General features: G+C 41.5%; 2 protein-coding genes across 3 annotated transcripts; one reads left to right on the top strand and one right to left on the bottom strand.

Annotated features, from left to right (window-relative positions):
- Positions 1–178: 178 nt before the first annotated feature.
- On the top strand, positions 179–1,908 carry LOC121543075 (protachykinin-like). Its single transcript, XM_045208702.1, has 5 exons — positions 179–479; positions 708–792; positions 899–922; positions 1,200–1,256; positions 1,350–1,908. The coding sequence occupies exons 1-5, from the start codon at positions 336–338 to the stop codon at positions 1,358–1,360; spliced, it is 321 nt and encodes a 106-aa protein (XP_045064637.1). The 5' UTR covers positions 179–335; the 3' UTR covers positions 1,361–1,908.
- Positions 1,829–17,812, bottom strand: LOC121543074 (septin-7-like). Of its 2 annotated transcripts, XM_045208700.1 has the most exons (15): positions 17,693–17,812; positions 16,059–16,060; positions 15,808–15,910; positions 11,982–12,088; positions 9,995–10,095; positions 9,690–9,824; positions 8,833–8,950; positions 8,475–8,567; positions 6,000–6,096; positions 5,839–5,890; positions 5,560–5,688; positions 4,342–4,362; positions 3,506–3,641; positions 3,037–3,179; positions 1,829–2,818 (listed from the first exon to the last, which is right to left on the bottom strand). In XM_045208700.1, exons 1-15 carry the CDS (start codon positions 17,730–17,732, stop codon positions 2,779–2,781), a joined length of 1,317 nt encoding a protein of 438 aa, XP_045064635.1. In that variant the 5' UTR covers positions 17,733–17,812; the 3' UTR covers positions 1,829–2,778. The 2 variants fall into 2 exon arrangements, with proteins under 2 accessions (XP_045064635.1, XP_045064636.1); XM_045208701.1 differs by lacking the exon at positions 4,342–4,362 and having other exon boundaries at positions 17,693–17,811.
- Positions 17,813–17,820: the final 8 nt, after the last annotated feature.

Below are 17,820 nucleotides of genomic sequence, written 5' to 3'. Positions count from 1 at the left end.
AACAGATGCAACAGTGGTTTGCCTCTTCAGAAATTAAAACACAAAGGCAAACCTGCTGACTCATAATATGACCTAATTATGTTACAACGAAACTGCTTGACATTGACATCCACTTCAGCTCTGTCTCTGCATAAAAACGCCGGCGCGCACAGGTATGCCGATTGCAATGTCGCGCCAATGGATAGACGCACTTCTCTCTGTGAAAATTTGCTCCATGGCTTATTCCAGCAGGCTGCATCTTTGAAACTCTTGATATTATAGGAATTCAATATTTATTCAGACCATTATAGTCAGATTTTATCAGTGAAGTTACTCTCATCAAATAAAATAAACGCATGAAGAGGAACAACTTTACGCACAGCACATCTGTTACCACAATGAAGATAATTCTACTCGTTATGGTATTTTCCCTCGTTTTGGCAACTGTCCTCTGCCAAAAAATCAATTTTGATGACAGTTGGAGAGAAGACAATGAAACGGTAGGATACTTCTCTCAAATTGGCAAAAATGTGTTTGAAATATTTGACAATGGCCTATAGTGTCATTGTCGATATTAAGATAAATGTTTCAGCACTGTCCTGTACATTTGGAAATGTGGACTATTTAGGAAGATGCCACACGCAGTGATAGGCTTCATAATAAACATATCATGATTAACCTAGGCTACTATCAAATGAATAAGCTAAATTGTGTATTTTATTATTCAGAGCAAATGGCCAGAAATCCTGAAAAGAATGACTCGAAAACCTGATTCACGCCAATTCTTTGGTCTTATGGGGAAAAGAGGTTCTGGTAGGCTAACTACTTTCTAGTAATAATTCAATATTTTAAAGGATATATATTCTATTTCTATAAAAGCTCATCTGCATTTTTGCTTTGTCCCTTCCACTCTTTGCAGCGAAATCCCAGGTAACAAGAAGAAGTAAGTGTTGCATGCATTAGACACTGTTGGCAATGACCATTTCTATTCAATTTTACTGAGGCTACACGTATGAAGATATGAATGGGATATAAGGCAGATATCCTATTAAATTATGTAATTCTATGATATAAGGTATGAAATCCACTAAGGTGGAACTGTTCTCATGCCATATACACTTCCTAAAAGAGACTCTCTGGTGTGTAATGTCAAAATGGGATCACTGTGGGAGATTCACTTTTTTCAGTCTGAAATAGCCCTACTCTCACCTCTTTTCCAGGGCAGAAATTTGAGTCTTTTGTTGGACTGATGGGTAAAAGGAGCTCAGAGGAACAAGGTAAACTACCAGCATTGAGTGCATCTATGACTCATTCTCTGAGTGACAGTGTTTCTTCTCTTATGACATAGTTGATAACTGTTATTCCTGCAGGTTCCTTCTAATGGATCTCAAAAGCAGCTACATACAACTTTGCATCGAAAGAACCAAGTGTGTACCGGGATGCACTGAAAGTGTTTGCATGATTGTTTCAGTCAAGTGTGATGTCCAATACTTTGATAACATTTTGCGTCAGCAAATTAACAGTACTTGCAAAAATTGCTTTAGAAAATGGAGGAATATCCATATTACTGTGGTGTGAAATATGTCAAATCTTTTCAGGCAAATAACCTGTTAGTCCTCTGAAAACATTCATATTATGCATGCAATGTGGCAGAATACTTACATCAAAAGTAAAACAACTGAGAAACGCAGAAAAAAGGAAACCCATGTTGCCTTCTGGCGGAGATTTGTAGACAAAGCAGATTAATACTCAACTACAGAGCAAAATAAGTAACACATTTAAACTGTTTAAATTTCAGTAGCCCTACATAATAGGTATTCTGAATTTAGTAATGCAGTATCAACATGCATCTCTTAGCAGAATTTATTGCATTGCAAGTCTATCATCACATGTTTATTAAGTGACTTTGTACAATACAAATAAAAAATACAGATGAGTACATAGCCAAAGCAAACTGTGGTGTTGACTTTCCTTTCCCACTTAATCTGATCACACGTATGTGGAGTTACAGAAATATTCCTTTCATATTTTTTTTTTGCTCTTTGCTTGCACGACTACTGAATGTATTTTAAACAGTCAATCCTCTTCAGAAACTGGTCAAAGCTTCAGAAGAATTCTCGAACATACAAAAAAGTATTACTTTAGCTGGCTCGGTATATATAAAAATAAACTAACTGAAATATAACATTTATGAAGTTAATTGTGGTCCAAGGCTAGTGAAATTTGCTAAAATCAGAAGAAAGCGTTACATTTTGAAAAAAGCTTTAGCCATAAAAAAGGTGCATTTTAGCCTCTTTAGATTTCCCATTACTCCTGTTGAGACACTGAGACAGTTGTTTCGTGTTAGGCTACATTGCATGGGGAGCTGTTCAGTATGAGGTTTATCTGTTACACTTTGCTAAATAAAAGGATTTTAATGCCATTTCCTTTTCCTTTCCACATCATGGAAGAGCTTTTGTGCATGTAAATGAATAAAACCCCTGAAACATGATTGTACAACAGTTAATTTTTTTGTTGTTGCTCTGCATAAAACTGTAGACATCAGTTGTTAAATAGATATAGCAAGGGGGGGGAGGGGTAACAGTACTCAGTTATATATGGGTTTGGCCTGTCTAAGACGGTAAGTTTCGTTAAGGTAAACACATTCCTTGGAGAAGTCCACAGGCAGCTCTCTTCCGGTCATTGTGACAGTACATGCAGACCCAGCTGGGCTGTACAAGAGCTTTGGTGTTGGTTTGGTGCCACACACGGATGTCCGGGCAGGCAACAAGTACAACTTGGTGTTTCTGCAGACTGTCTCTAAAATATCTTCCCCTTCTTTTTGTTCTTTTCCAGAGTCCTGTAGAGGAGATAATGTAGTACATGAGGCAATATAATGATGAGATAGGATTATACAACAGTGACATCTTGTGGGACACGCTGGTATTACGTTCTGCACAGACGGTTGATTTTGTGTCCGGTTTAGCTTTTTTCTCTATCCAACAGACAATAAATAGAGCTACATTAGTAACAACCAAAGTCAGCACTACAGATCAGGGGCGTGACAGACAGTGTTACCTGGAGGCATCCATTCTCTGTTGCTCCAGGCGCTGATTGGTCTCCCAGTTGGCCCGGTCATCCTCAAACTGGCGTCTCTTCTCCTCCAGCTCCTTGTGCTGGGCCTCCAGATTCTTCTTCATCTGCTCATGACGCCTCGAGAGCTGCAGAAGAAGAGAGAGTCAGAAAATGTGAAAGACATGTTCACAACTGTATGACTCACTGAAAAACAGTGACAATTGTTACTAAGAGGACTATCCTGGTTAAATAAGAGTACATTTGAAAATGTAACACTTCAGAGAGAGGGGCAGTGAACTTCACACATGAGAACTAGTCATTAAAACACACGCTCACACACCCCACTCACGGTCTAACACTTTCAGTGCATCAACACCCAACGAAAAGTGACAGCGTTTATGCATCAGGAAGTAAGAAGTCAAACCATACGGTAGAGGACAGTAGTGTAGTAAGGCAATGTGACTGATGTTACCTCCGCCTCGGAATCTTTCAGTTTCTGGATCTTCTCCTTGACCTTCATCTCAAACACCTGCTCCATTTCCATCTCCATCTTCTTCATCTTGGCCACGTGCTCCCTCCGCTCCTCCTCCATCTGAGCCAGGGGGCTCCTGCAGGGTCACACGCACACAGTCAGACCTGTCCTACAGCGCACCGTCACCGACCCCCTCCCTCACCAACACAGTGGAACAATCCGCACAGTAACGTCACCCCCATTTCTCTGCAGGGAATTGGTACATACAAGGATCTATGCATGAAAGGAATGGTAGGACCCAACAGTGTGGTGACTGAAGTGTGGATAAGCAGAGGGAAGAAGAAACCCAATTGGTTCTGGAGCAGGGACTCAAAGACCAGCATCAAGCAGTCCCTGAGCTGAGTTAGCTAAGCTGTTAGCATAGGCTAGTGAGTAACTGTAGTGAAATAGTGGTGCTTTGGGATGTTAGCTTAGCTAAATGTTAGTAAACTCAATTGAAAGTGAGAAGAAGCCACCAGTTGAGCAAACAAAAAAAGATTTAAAATGGATAAGACTCCGCTCATGTCCAACTACGCTAATTCCATTTGAAGTATTTGCAATGTAATATGCATATTTATCAATTCCCAGTTAACTTTTCTCACAATGTTGGCATCTCTACAGTGTTCCTTGAGACCTTGTCTGACATAAAGGGGGGGGGGGGAAGAAAGGAGAAGAAAACACCCTGAACTGGGAGAAAGAGAGAACCCAGACAAAGTAACACAAACAGGGGAGGAAAAAGGTATATTAAAAAAATGATCTTACAGGAGGTTCTAAGAAAACATAAATTGACCACTTACATGCCTTCACCTGTGTCATGTCTAAAAAAACAGAAACACACACACTTAGCATGCTGCGATGAAATCATGCACTACGACAACGGAAAAACTAAACGGACTGACCGCACTAACAAAAACATGGACTAAGAACGAAACATCTACTTTCTCACGGTAAACAAGGAAAAGTTCACAAATAAACAAAACTACTTTTCAAGAGGCATGAAACGGTGTGTGTAGTAGCCTTACATTAGTAGCATGTGTTTGGTGAGTAGCTGTGCGTTAGGAACCGCAGTGTGTGAGGGTGTTTCTCAGTAAAGAGCTAAGATGCTGAGCGTGGTTGGTGTACATAAGAGGGTCTTAGGTGTGAGAGAGCAGCAGTGTGGAATTTAAAGGGATACTTCAGGATTTTGGCAATTAGGCCCTTTTTCTACTTCCCCTGGGTCAGATGAACTTGTGGATACCATTTGTATATCTGTGTCCAGTATGAAGGAAGTTCGAGATAGCATTGGCTCGCGAAACTAGTTAGCAATTGCGCTAGCGCTAGTTAGCAACTTAATTCAAACTCCACACAGAGACATAAAAATGGTATCCACGAGTTCATCGGACTCTGGAGAAGTAGGGAAAGGGCCTCATTGCCAAAATCCCGAAGTATCCCTTTAAGCTGTAATACCTGCATTTGGAATGATGGACCTATATTGGACAAAAATACCTCCAAGAACACTACATTTTACATTTACATTTTAGTCATTTAGCAGACGCTCTTATCCAGAGCGACTTACAGTTAGTGAGTGCATACATGTTTATTTTTATTTAATTTTTTTCATACTGGAATCGAACCCACAACCCTGGCGTTGCAAATGCCATGCTCTACCAACTAAGCTACATCCCTGCCGGCCATTCCCTCCCTTACCCTGGACGACGCTGGGCCAATTGTGCGCCGCCCCATGGGTCTCCCGGTCGCGGCCGGCTACGACAGAGCCTGGATTCGAACCAGGATCTCTAGTGGCACAGCTAGCACTGCGATGCAGTGCCTTAGACCACTGCGCCACTCGAGAGACACCACTACGACAATAACATCCATTTATACAGCCTAAAAATCACATCAATATGATAAAACATTTCAAAAGTCTCAGATGTCCAGTAGATTATCTGTCAGGTAAAATATGCCTTTGATCATTGACAAAAAGAGTTAGGCTATGCCTTGTTAAATAGAGAACCATTGGTAGCTGTTGGACTCACTTGGTCGACTGTTGACCCTTGACCCTGTTGTTGTCCTGTCCGTTGTAGGTGACGGCCGCCAGCTTCCTGCTGCGATAGTTTTCATAGTGGACGTTATTGGTCACATCCTTCAGGTCCTGCATGTGGGTTCTGTACGCACACAGAAAGACAGACAAAACAAGTCTTAGAAACCTTTAAAGTTGAGGCTAAGGTCAATGTGGTTGACAATGCTACAAAAAATGCATTGTCATTTCCCCATTTTCTATAAATGTTTGTAACTTCATGTTTTAAGGTCTGTACCTGATGAGCATGTCTCGTAGGATGGTGAAATCACAGTGGTCTCCGTTCTCAACTGCAAGGAAAGAAAATCAATACATATTTAAACCCCTCTCCTAAAGGAGCCTCTTTCTATAGATTTTCCTTTTCCCTGATCAAACTACATCTCCCATCATGCCTGGTACCTTCTGCCACTCCCCAGGGGTACTGTCGTCCTCTGGTCCTTTTCCCATTCACCTCGATGATGGTGTTACTGCCCACCACGGCCAGGGGAAGACGGTCCTGCAAGCAAAATAACACAATGATGTGTGAGAGAATGTGTGTATGTACAGTTGAAGTCAGAAGTGTACATACACCTTAGCCAAATACATTTAAACTCAGTTTTTCACAATTCCTGACATTTAATCCTAGTAAAAATTCCCTGTCTTAGGTCAGTTAGGATTCACCACTTTATTTTAAGAATGTGAAATGTCAGAATAATAGTAGAGAGAATGATTTATTTAAGCTTTTATTTATTTCATCGCATTCCCATTGGGTCAGAAGTGTACATACACTCAATTAGTATTTGGTAGCTGACGAAGGACATTTAGCCGAAACGCGTCGGATAAAAAAAAATAATAATCTTGTTTCTATTGAACATGCCATACTAATAAAGGCATTTTAATTAATTATATGAAGAGTGCCTTGGTCCTCCTTTCTTTTTGATGACCAATTCACCCCTTTGACCAAAGAGCACCTTCTGTCTACCAACATTTACTATTGTGTACCTTAGTAGCGCTTCCCTTCCTCCTCTTTCTACTAGTATTTGGTAGCATTGCCTTTAAATTGTTTAACTTGGGTCAAATGTTTCGGGTAGCCTTCCACAAGCTTCCCACAATAAGTTGGGTGAATTTTGGCCCATTCCTCCTGACAGAGCTTGTGTAACTGAGTCAGGTTTGTAGGCCTCCTTGCTCGCACACGCCTTTTCTGTTCTGCCCACACATTTTCTATAGGATTGAGGTCAGGACTTTGTGATGGCCACTCCAATACCTTGACTTTGTTGTCCTTAAGCCATTTTGCCACAACTTTGGAAGTATGCTTGGGGTCATTGTCCATTTGGAAGACCCATTTGCAACCAAGCTTTAACTTCCTGACTGATGTCTTGAGATGTTGCTTCAATATATCCACATAATTTTCCTTCCTCATGATGCCATCTATTTTGTGAAGTCCACCAGTCCCTCCTGCAGCAAAGCACCCCCACAGCATGATGCTGCCTGCCCCGTGCTTCACGATTGGGATGGTGTTCTTCGGCATGCAAGCGACCCCCTTTTTCCTCCAAACATAACGATGGTCATTATGGCCAAACAGTTCTATTTTTGTTTCATTAGACCAGAGGACATTTCTCCAAAAAGTACAATCTTTGTCCCCATGTGCAGTTGCAAACCGTAGTCTGGCTTTTTTATGGTGGTTTTGGAGCAATGGCTTCTTCATTGCTGAGCGGCCTTTCAGGTTATGTCGATATAGGACTCGTTTTACTGTGGATATAGATACTTCTGTACTGGTTTCCTCCAGCATCTTCACAAGGTCCTTTGCTGTTGTTCTGGGATTGATTTGCACTTTTCACATCAAAGTATGTTCATCTCTAGGAGACAGAACGCATGAGCAGTATGACGGCTGCGTGGTCCCATGGTGTTTATACTTGCGTACTATTGTTTGTACAGATGAACGTGGTACCTTCAGGAGTTTGGAAATTGCTCCCAAGGATGAACCAGACTTGTGGAGGTCTACAATTTATTTATTTCTTTTCTTGGCTGATTTCTTTTGATTTTCCCATGATGTCAAGCAAAGAGGCACTGAGTTTGAAGGTAGGCCTTGAAATACATCCACAGGTACACCTCCAATTGACTCAAATGATGTCAATTAGCCTATCAGAAGCTTCTAAAGCCATGATATAATTTTCTGGAATTTTCCAAGCTGTTTAAAGGCACAGTCAACTTAGTGTATGTTAACTTCTGAACCACTGGAATTGTGATACAGTGAATTATAAGTGAAATAATCTGTCTGTAAACAATTGTTGGAAAAATTACTTGTGTCATGCACAACTTGGTTCATCCTAACCGACTTGCCAAACCTATAGCTTGTTAACAAGAAATTTGTGGAGTGGTTGGAAAACGAGTTTTAATGACTCCAACCTAAGTGTATGTAAACTTCAGACTTCAACTGTATGTATGTATGTATGTATGTAACAGCCCCTCCAGGATTTTGTGATCGGCTAGTGGTGGGCCAAAATACTTTGCTGCAGCAATTCAGACATTTTGCATGGCAATTTGCGATGATTTTGTCCAATTTGTAATAAAAAAGTCCTGACAAGGGAAAATGTTTGTTGACATCTTGCTTGATTGAACCATTTTATGCAGTAAAAGTGTGTGATTGGTTAAAATGTCCAGCACTCTTTTTGTGTGTGCGGTGACTGGAGAGTTCTATGCGGTAATATTGCAATGATTTTACTGTTTTATTGGGTAATAGTACAGTTATTGGTCATTTGCACGCCCTCGCATAATAAGCGGGAATTGTTGATTTAGCAAAAATTCAGGCGGGACTGGTGCCAAACAGTTTAAATGACTAAGTTCGTTGGTGCATGGATGGTGCTTACAACTACATGCGGTACATTTGTTTCATACCTTGATCTTCTTCACTAGTTTGTTCTCTTCCTCATCATCCGTCTCTGGGAACTCGTAGATCTTGATTTTGTGCTCCAGGATTTCCCGCATGATCTGAGGAGAGGGAAGGTTCAGTATGTTTTATTAAGAAGGACCCCAATGACAATCCAAGACATGTGGGACAGTTCTTTATCATGTGGTATCAACTCCATTCAGACTGTATCAATGTACTACCCTGGGGAAACTTCGAGGGCATCGTCAGAGCAGTATGTGGAATAGGGAAACACCATTCTGGCCAAACTGTGCATTTCTATCTGCAACACTCAATTCTTTGTCTGCGTAAATCTTGATGCCCAGCCCCCAGACAGAGCCCACTGACCTGCTTCTTGAACTGTTGGCACTCCTCTGGGGTGAGAGTGTCTGCTTTTGCAATCAGTGGGATGACGTTCACCTTCTCATGCAACCGTTTCATAAACTCAATATCCAGAGGCTTCAGTCTGGATGGAGACATGACAAAATAATCATGTTATTATTAATACCATAAATGGTGGGTTAGGGGTACTTTTGGACAGATTCCTGACAGGTCCAGTATTTGAATAGCAAACCACGAAGCCCACATTTCTTTCCTTAATTCTATTAACTAATAAAACATTTTTGCAATGGAGCTCCAGTAGTGTAAACAAACAAGTAATTTATCAACGATGACAACACAAATAACAGTATGGTCTGTGTGTCCAGAACACTTTCCCCAGCTGTTTCTCGTTAGCAGTGTCACTGTGCAAGGCACTCGAGCGTGAGTGAGCTATATCAGCTGGTGCTGTGAGGAGAGTGTGTGTGAGGGGTCAGTGTGTGTGAGGCCAGCATAAGCTTCTCATCCTAAGAGCCTGTCTCAACACTGACTGGGGGATTGTATGGACACAATGTCTCATAGAACAGAGTATGAACAGTGAACGCACGCACACACCCTCCTTACCCCACAGCCACGATACACACAGCCTTCTCTGACAGAGAGCCAATGTCCTTTAGCACTATCAGTCATATGAAACACAACTATGTATGTATATTGCAAAACAACCCTAAAGAGAGAAAGGCTATTAGAGGCAGTAGCCAAAAATGATTGAAATTTCTAATATGGAGTATTCTACTTTACACTTGTGAAATCTTATTAAATCATAAGAAGCCCTCCACCTTCATTCACACTGTCCAACCTCTCTTTCTCCCCCCTCCCAGACTCACCCGTGTCCCGAGGGGGTGATGAAGTAGAGGCAGCACTGCACTCTGCTGTCGGGCATCAGTCGTCTGTTCACCCGCGACTCACAGTTGAGGTAATCCTCAAACTTGCTGTCTATGTGGTCGATGACCGGCTGCCAGCTGCACGGAACACAGCCCCAGGGAGGAAACAAACCCACACACATTGAGCCAGAATGGATGCTACTTCGTGGAAACCTGTTTGCAAGCTATGAGCCAAAATGGCTGTCAAATGGGTCAAGATCAATGCATTTATTGGAGCCAAAATGGAGAAGTTGTCAAGCTTTGCGTACCAGTTGCTGTTGTCCACAGCGTCGCCGAATCCTGGGGTGTCGACTATAGTGAGCAGGAGCTGGACACCACCTTCCTTTACTAACACTTTGGATTGCTCCACCTGGGAAATAGAGAATTGTATTAGCATTCAATAGTTGTCTTGTCTAAATGCATACTGTTACTGTTCATATTTGGTGTATGACAGTGAGATAGACAGTGAACAATACAACTTTCCTAAGAATTGTCATAAGAATATTAAGCACTCACTACATTTCTGGTTGTTTAACTTTTGGACAACAACGCAGGCCCCACTGCGTTGAGCAAACACCGGTCTCCACAAGAGTGTTTGCAACAACACAGAAGGAATTAGCATACTGCCAATCCCAATGAAGGGAAAGAAGAGTACCAAAACAACTTCTCAGGAAGACAACTTGTCCCCAATTACTAGTCTAAATGTGTGTATCACACATTGAGGCCAGTGGGTGACTCTCATTCTAGCTGCATGTATCAACATGCACCCCAACACTGTACTATTACCTAACTATGCAGAGGAACCAGAAAAACAGATGAGCATCTGTGTCGAGATAACGTTGTGTTTTGGAGACCGCGTAGAGCAAGTTTCTGGACTAAATGACATACAGTGCCTTCAGAAAGTATTCACACCCCTTGCCATTATCCAAATGTTGTTGTGTTACAGCCTGAATTTTAAATGAATTACATTTTTGTCAGAAGCCTACACACAATACCCCATAATGTCATAGTGGAACAATGTTGTTCAAACTTTTTACAAATTCATTAAATAAATGAAAAGCTGAAACGTCTCAAGTCGTGCAGTGAATTTCAAACACCGATTCAACCACAAAGAGGTTTTCCAATGCCTTGCAAAGGGCACCTATTCGTAGATGGGTAAAAAAAAAAAGCAGTCATTGAATAGCCCTTTGAGCATGGTGAAGTTATTAATTGCTCTTTGGATGGTGTTTCATCACACCCAGTCACTAAAAAGATACAGGCGTCCTTCCTAACTCAGTTGCCGGAAAGGTGACTTTAAAACAGTTACAGCATTTAAATGGCTGTGATAGGAGAAAACTGAGGATGGATCAACAACATTGTAGTTACTCCACAATACTAACCTAAATGACAGAGTGAGAAGAAGGAAGCCTGTACAGAATAAAAATATTCAAAAACATGCATCCTGTTTGCAACAAGGCACTAACGTAATACTGCAAAAAATGTGGTAAAGCAATTAACTTTTTGTCTTGAATACAAAGTGTTATGTTTGGGGCAAATCCAATACAACACATTACTTAGTACCACTCTCCATATTTTTAAGCATAGTGGTGGTTGCATCATGTTATGGCTATGCTTGTAGTTGTTAAGGACTGGGGAGTTTTTCAGGATAAAAAAGAAACGGAATAGAGCTAAGCACAGGCAAAATCCTAGAGGGAAACCTGGTTCAGTCTGCTTTTCACCAGACACAGCGATTAATTCACCTTTCAGCAGGACAATAACCTAAAAACACAAGGCCAACTCTACACTGGAGTTGCTTACCAAGAAGACAGTGAATATTCCTGAGTGGCCGAGTTACAGTTTTGACTTAACAGCTTAAGGATCGGACTATTTTTTTCAATTTTCGCCTAAATGGCATACCCAAATCTAACTGCCTGTAGCTCAGGACCTGAAGCAAGAATATGCATATTCTTGATACCATTTGAAAGGAAACACTTTGAAGTTTGGGGAAATGTGAAATTAATGTAGGAGAATATAACACATTAGATCTGGTAAAAGATAATACAAACAAAAAAATCTATTTCATCCATTTTGAATTCAGGCTGTAACACAAAATGTGGAATAGGTCAAGGGGTATGAATACTTTAGTCTGCTCTATATCGCAGAATGTGTTTCAAATGCCAAGGTATCAACACTGAGGCAAACTAACATGGTCATCAGTGGAAGAAGGATATTCAACAAGAGAATACAGGACTGTTATGCAGAAGTGTTTTAAACTACCTGTACAGTCTTTTTGACTCTGTGTGACGGCCCAGGGTATTCTGAAGAGTACAAGTCTGTTAGGAACAGAGAGTTGATCAACGTAGACTTGCCCAATCCTGATTCACCTAGAAGAAAGAAAAAAACTGTTGCAATAAAACTGAATCTATTTTTTATTTTTTTTATCATGGATCATATAGCCTAATGGCAGTGTTGCTACATTAGGGTCATTGTCCATCAGTGTCATTTGAAATGAGTGAATCAATGCAATTCAATCAACATACAGTGGGGGAAAAAAGTATTTAGTCAGCCACCAATTGTGCAAGTTCTCCCACTTAAAAAGATGAGAGAGGCCTGTAATTTTCATCATAGGTACACGTGTGTCAACTATGACAGACAAAATGAGAAAAACTAATCCAGAAAATCACATTGTAGGATTTTTAATGATTTTATTTGCAAATTATGTTGGAAAATAAGTATTTGGTCAATAACAAAAGTTTCTCAATACTTTGTTATATACCCTTTGTTGGCAATGACACGGGTCAAACGTTTTCTGTAAGTCTTCACAAGGTTTTCACACACTGTTGCTGGTATTTTGGCCCATTCCTCCATGCAGATCTCCTCTAGAGCAGTGATGTTTTGGGGCTGTCGCTGGGCAACACAGACTTTCAACTCCCTCCAAAGATTTTCTATGGGGTTGAGATCTGGAGACTGGCTAGGCCACTCCAGGACCTTGAAATGCTTCTTACGAAGCCACTCCTTCGTTGCCCGGCGGTGTGTTTGGGATCATTGTCATGCTGAAAGACCCAGCCACGTTTCATCTTCAATGCCCTTGCTGATGGAAGGAGGTTTTCACTCAAAATCTCACGATACATGGCCCCATTCATTCTTTCCTTTACACGGATCAGTCGTCCTGGTCCCTTTGCAGAAAAACAGCCCCAAAGCATGATGTTTCCACCCCAATGCTTCACAGTAGGTATGGTGTTCTTTGGATGCAACTCAGCATTCTTGGTCCTCCAAACACGACGAGTTGAGTTTTTACCAAAAAGTTCTATTTTGGTTTCATCTGACCATATGACATTCTCCCAATCCTCTTCTGGATCATCCAAATGCACTCTAGCAAACTTCAGACGGGCCTGGACATGTACTGGCTTAAGCAGGGGGACACGTCTGGCACTGCAGGATTTGAGTCCCTGGCGGCGTAGTGTGTTACTGATGGTAGGCTTTGTTACTTTGGTCCCAGCTCTCTGCAGGTCATTCACTAGGTCCCCCCGTGTGGTTCTGGGATTTTTGCTCACCGTTCTTGTGATCATTTTGACCCCACGGGGTGAGATCTTGCGTGGAGCCCCAGATCGAGGGAGATTATCAGTGGTCTTGTATGTCTTCCATTTCCTAATAATTGCTCCCACAGTTGATTTCTTCAAACCAAGCTGCTTACCTATTGCAGATTCAGTCTTCCCAGCCTGGTGCAGGTCTACAATTTTGTTTCTGGTGTCCTTTGACAGCTCTTTGGTCTTGGCCAAAGTGGAGTTTGAAGTGTGACTGTTTGAGGTTGTGGACAGGTGTCTTTTATACTGATAACAAGTTCAAACAGGTGCCATTAATACAGGTAACGAGTGGAGGACAGAGGAGCCTCTTAAAGAATAAGTTACAGGTCTGTGAGAGCCAGAAATCTTGCTTGTTTGTAGGTGACCAAATACTTATTTTCCACCATAATTTGCAAATAAATTCATTAAAAATCCTACAATGTGATTTTCTGGAGAAAAAAAATCTCAATTTGTCTGTCATAGTTGACGTGTACCTATGATGAAAATGACAGGCCTCTCTCATCTTTTTAAGTGGGAGAACTTGCACAATTGGTGGCTGACTAAATACTTTTTTCCCCCACTGTATAGGCCTAGTGTGCACAGTATACAATGTAGCTATATCAGCAAGAACACAACATTTAAAGATATAGGGGAACACTGACATTATAAATAGCTAACAATACATGTTGAAAGCAGGTACATCCCACTGTGTGATAGCCAGTCATGCAACTTTAGAGGCATACAATAGTACTGTAGAAGCATCTAATAAAGACCAGCCAATAAATCCCATCAAAAGGTCATGTCTTTGATTGAGGGCCATTGACATTTGTCCAAGACGACCATCCATCTGAATGATTGTGTAAAGGGATAGGACAACAGCTCCTAGTCTGAACATGGCTAGAGAATGCCTCTTATGTTGGCTGTGTGGTCCCGTTTCTCCAGTATGGCTAACCATTGTGTTCCTGGTCTCCATGCTCCTGGTGAATGGAATCATTAGGGCAGTGGAAATGACCACTGGCACCGACCTCACTGGCTGGGGGCTACGGCTCGATCGTCAACGAGCTGCCATTTACAGGCTACAGTATTGGGAGTTGAGAGCTACCGTTTCTGTGTTGAGTGACTGCATTTGACAATGTGCATTTCAATGCCCATCTTCATTCTCCTATGAATATAGATGGCTAGTTTCTATCAATACACCAGTGTTTTCCAGGTAATGGGACAGGTTGGCGTGCTGCGCTCAGCGAGGCATAGTGTGCTGTGCCAGTCACTGCTGTGCCAGTCACACTGCCAGGCACTGCTCCTCAGGACTGAGTAGAGGAGCTAGCTCCGCCTACTGCTGAGGCAGTGTGTATGTAACAGTGTACGAGAGTGATATTGCTGATTTAGTAAACAGTAAAACTATCAACCATTTTCTTTTTTGCTGTAGATGTTGTTTTAAAATGTACATTAATGTATACAAAATCCACAGCAAAAAAAAAAAATGGTTGATAGTTTGACTGTTTGCTAATTCAGCAATATCACTCTCGTACACTGTTACATACACATTGCCTCAGCAGAAGGCGGAGCTTTGAGCCCACATGTCCCTGCTGGTTTAGGTCACTGGTGGTGTAGTGTGAGAAAGGGCTAGCGTTATCAGCAGTGACTGACACAGCACACTATGCCTCGCTGAGCGCAGCACGCCAACCTGTCCTGTTATATGGAAAACACTGGTGTATTGATATAAACTAGCCTACTTCACATATGCACAGTATGCATCGTTTGTGATGCGTTTGCATTCCCAGAAATAGGACTTTAAAATCATGTTATTATTATTATTGCAGCAATCAGGCTGGCAAATTATTCAAGGCATTTTTGGGCCCCAACAGCCAACTTGGGCACCATCCAACACACTGCCTTTAAAGGACATTTTATACAGCAGGGTAAATCATGACTTGTTTAAGAGGAACCCTGTTGCATGCGAGTGCCTGGCAAGGCAGACATGTTTAGATAGGCTACACTCCTCATTCTAACTTCTTAAATTGATCAATGATAAACCCATGACTGGCTCAGAAAGAGGCTGTGGTTCAGATGAAATGCGATACGAACAGTGAGGGACCAATTCTGCTATGCCGACCACAGGAAATGGTTTGACCCAAAGAAACATTTTCCCTCCAAACAGTGACTGATTAGCAAATGAAGGTCCTTGCCGAGTTCAACAACCACATCCAAGTACTTCAACAGCACTCTTGTATTTTTTATAATACTGCACAGTTTTGAATAAATCCAATCAAAATAATGCTATTTTAATAAGCAGGATGTGGAAAAAAAAGTAAACGAGAGAGGTTATCTTCCCTCTCCTGACTCGAGGAGGTTAAAAATCACAGGACACACACACACGCACTTTGCTTGTACACAACTGTGGTCACACACATATATTCCTGTCTCCAAATCTAACTTACCATTTACAGCTTTAACTGGTCAACTGTATTGTGTATACTGAAATGACTGAAAACATGACTCTGTTGAACCATGACCTCAATATATGAAAAGCATTTTCTTACCCACAACCATCAGGGTGAATTCAAAGCCTCTCTTCACAGACTTTCTGTACACTTGGTTGGGAAGGCTAGCAAAGCCCACATATCCCTCCAGATTCTTTTGTTGCTGGAAAGTAACATACGAGCACAACATCATCACCACAGCTTTTGCAATGTTATGTAACAGGCCTAGGTTACTTCAAAATTAGGGGAAAGTCATTCTGATAAGCAGGCAAATAAACATTGGCCTAACTGACCAATCCATCCATACTTACAGCTGTGTTATGGAAATAATAATGCGATGTGGTCCAAAGTGAGGGAAGAGCCAGAGGAGAGAACACAGGCGACAACAACAATCAATATCAGTAATCATCCTAACAAAGCATTCTGTTTTCATAATCAATTTCACAAACTGTAAAGCCTGCAGATAAATAATGTGTGTTTAGGCTAGCAAGCATAACATCACAGAGTTGGATAGTATGATACAATGTTATTGGCTTCGCCCTGGGCTATAAAAGGAGTACAATCTCTGTTGATGCCCCTAGCCTTGGACTGTTGTTCAAATGTTTTCAATTGAAAGCCTATGTCTGTGCGAAATTATCGTTTAAAATGGTATGTCTTCTTTATCTCCATGTAAGAAACGTTGCGTATACGTTGGTATGAGTGAGATCACTACCTGTACACCAGTGGAGGCTGGTGGGAGGAGCTATAGGAGGACAGGCTCATTGTAATGGCTGGAATGGAATAAAAGGAACTGAGTCCAACTTGGTTTCCATTTGTTTGATACCATTGAGCCCGTCCTCCTATAGCTCCTCCTACCAGCCTCCACTGCATACACTGTTACAAAGCAAAAAAAATTGGCAACTGATTCACATTTTACATTTTAGTCATTTAGCAGACGCTCTTATCCAGAGCGACTTACAGTTAGTTCAAATCCTTCTTCATGATTCTGCAAGTGTATTTCCGTTTCAGTTAGCGGGTCAACTGAAGGAAGTGGTGAGAGGTGTACACATTTTTCTCATGCAGTCATGAGAGTATCTTCATCGCAATTTAATAGGGCTTCTTTAATAAAAACCTGGCTCACTTTCACTTGGTCCTACCCCCAAACCAATTTGAAAAGGCAGACACCCAAGGATACCCATCTTCACCCTTGACTTGTCCTTAGATCTATCCGAGGTCTGAGAATCTAACTGTGTTGGCTTGAGCGAGTGTTTATCCTCATCTGTCCCCTTCCCTTGAGATTATCAGAACATACTCTGTTTTGCGGTTTCCCTCTACACTATATGGTCACTCTCTCTCTCACACACACACACACACGCTTCAATCTATTTTTCAGTGTAGCACTCATTGGTAATCAAATGTATGAAATAGCTGGAAGAAAATAAATTGCTTGACATTGTTTTGCTAGTTAACCATTAACAAGAAACAATGGCTTGCTTGGTGACTACTGGGACAATCATTTAATTTAAGGCTAAGGACTTGGCGTTAGCATTTTCTGAATCGTAGGCTAGCAAGCCAGCTGGCTAACGTTAGGCGGTAAAGATGACGTTATCGCCACACTAAAAAAGCTAGTTAGTGTTACCTCGATGGAGTTTACTTAACAAACACCAGATACATAAAATAAAACATTAGCTTTTGGAATGAACCACTAGGTAGGTAAAATTGGGTCAAGTAATTCGTGATGAGGGACAAAATAACCACACAGGAAATGCCTTAGCTAATGCTAACCTGCTAGCTAGGCTAGCATCTCATCCAACAACTGGTTGGGGGACGACTGGGCGTTGGTTACTCAGACAACTAGAAAGTCACGAACAACCATTACTTTAAAATAGCAACTCTGATACAACAAGTTATAAATGTCATCTCCAAAGCAGTTTTCGGAAATGTTTGATACAGTAAGTAGGCTCACCCATAATGTTGTCGTTCGCTACCGCACAGAAACCGATCATCCACAACCCGACATTCCCCTTCTTACCACTAGCGCATACCTACGTACTATGGCCGACGTAATGTCACACCTGAACGACGACGAGTACG

The sequence above is a fragment of the Coregonus clupeaformis genome, chromosome 28, assembly GCF_020615455.1.
Source record: "Coregonus clupeaformis isolate EN_2021a chromosome 28, ASM2061545v1, whole genome shotgun sequence".
Taxonomy (NCBI): domain Eukaryota; kingdom Metazoa; phylum Chordata; class Actinopteri; order Salmoniformes; family Salmonidae; genus Coregonus; species Coregonus clupeaformis.
This window is presented reverse-complemented; position numbering and strand designations above follow the sequence as displayed.

What these genes read in the sequence shown, in the direction of transcription:
- LOC121543075 (XM_045208702.1), top strand. Translation starts at nt 336, where the DNA reads ATGAAGAGGAACAACTTTACGCACAGCACATCTGTTACCACAATGAAG. An exon ending in GGAGAGAAGACAATGAAACG is followed by an intron (nt 480 to 707) that starts GTAGGATACTTC and finishes TTTATTATTCAG; the next exon opens with AGCAAATGGCCAGAAATCCT. An exon ending in TATGGGGAAAAGAGGTTCTG is followed by an intron (nt 793 to 898) that starts GTAGGCTAACTA and finishes CACTCTTTGCAG; the next exon opens with CGAAATCCCAGGTAACAAGA.
- LOC121543074 (XM_045208700.1), bottom strand. Translation starts at nt 17,732, where the DNA reads ATGATCGGTTTCTGTGCGGTAGCGAACGACAACATTATGG. An exon ending in GAGTCAAAAAGACTGTACAG is followed by an intron (nt 10,096 to 11,981) that starts GTAGTTTAAAAC and finishes TCTATTTCCCAG; the next exon opens with GTGGAGCAATCCAAAGTGTT. An exon ending in AAGGGTCAACAGTCGACCAA is followed by an intron (nt 4,363 to 5,559) that starts GTGAGTCCAACA and finishes CTGTTTTTTTAG; the next exon opens with ACATGACACAGGTGAAGGCA.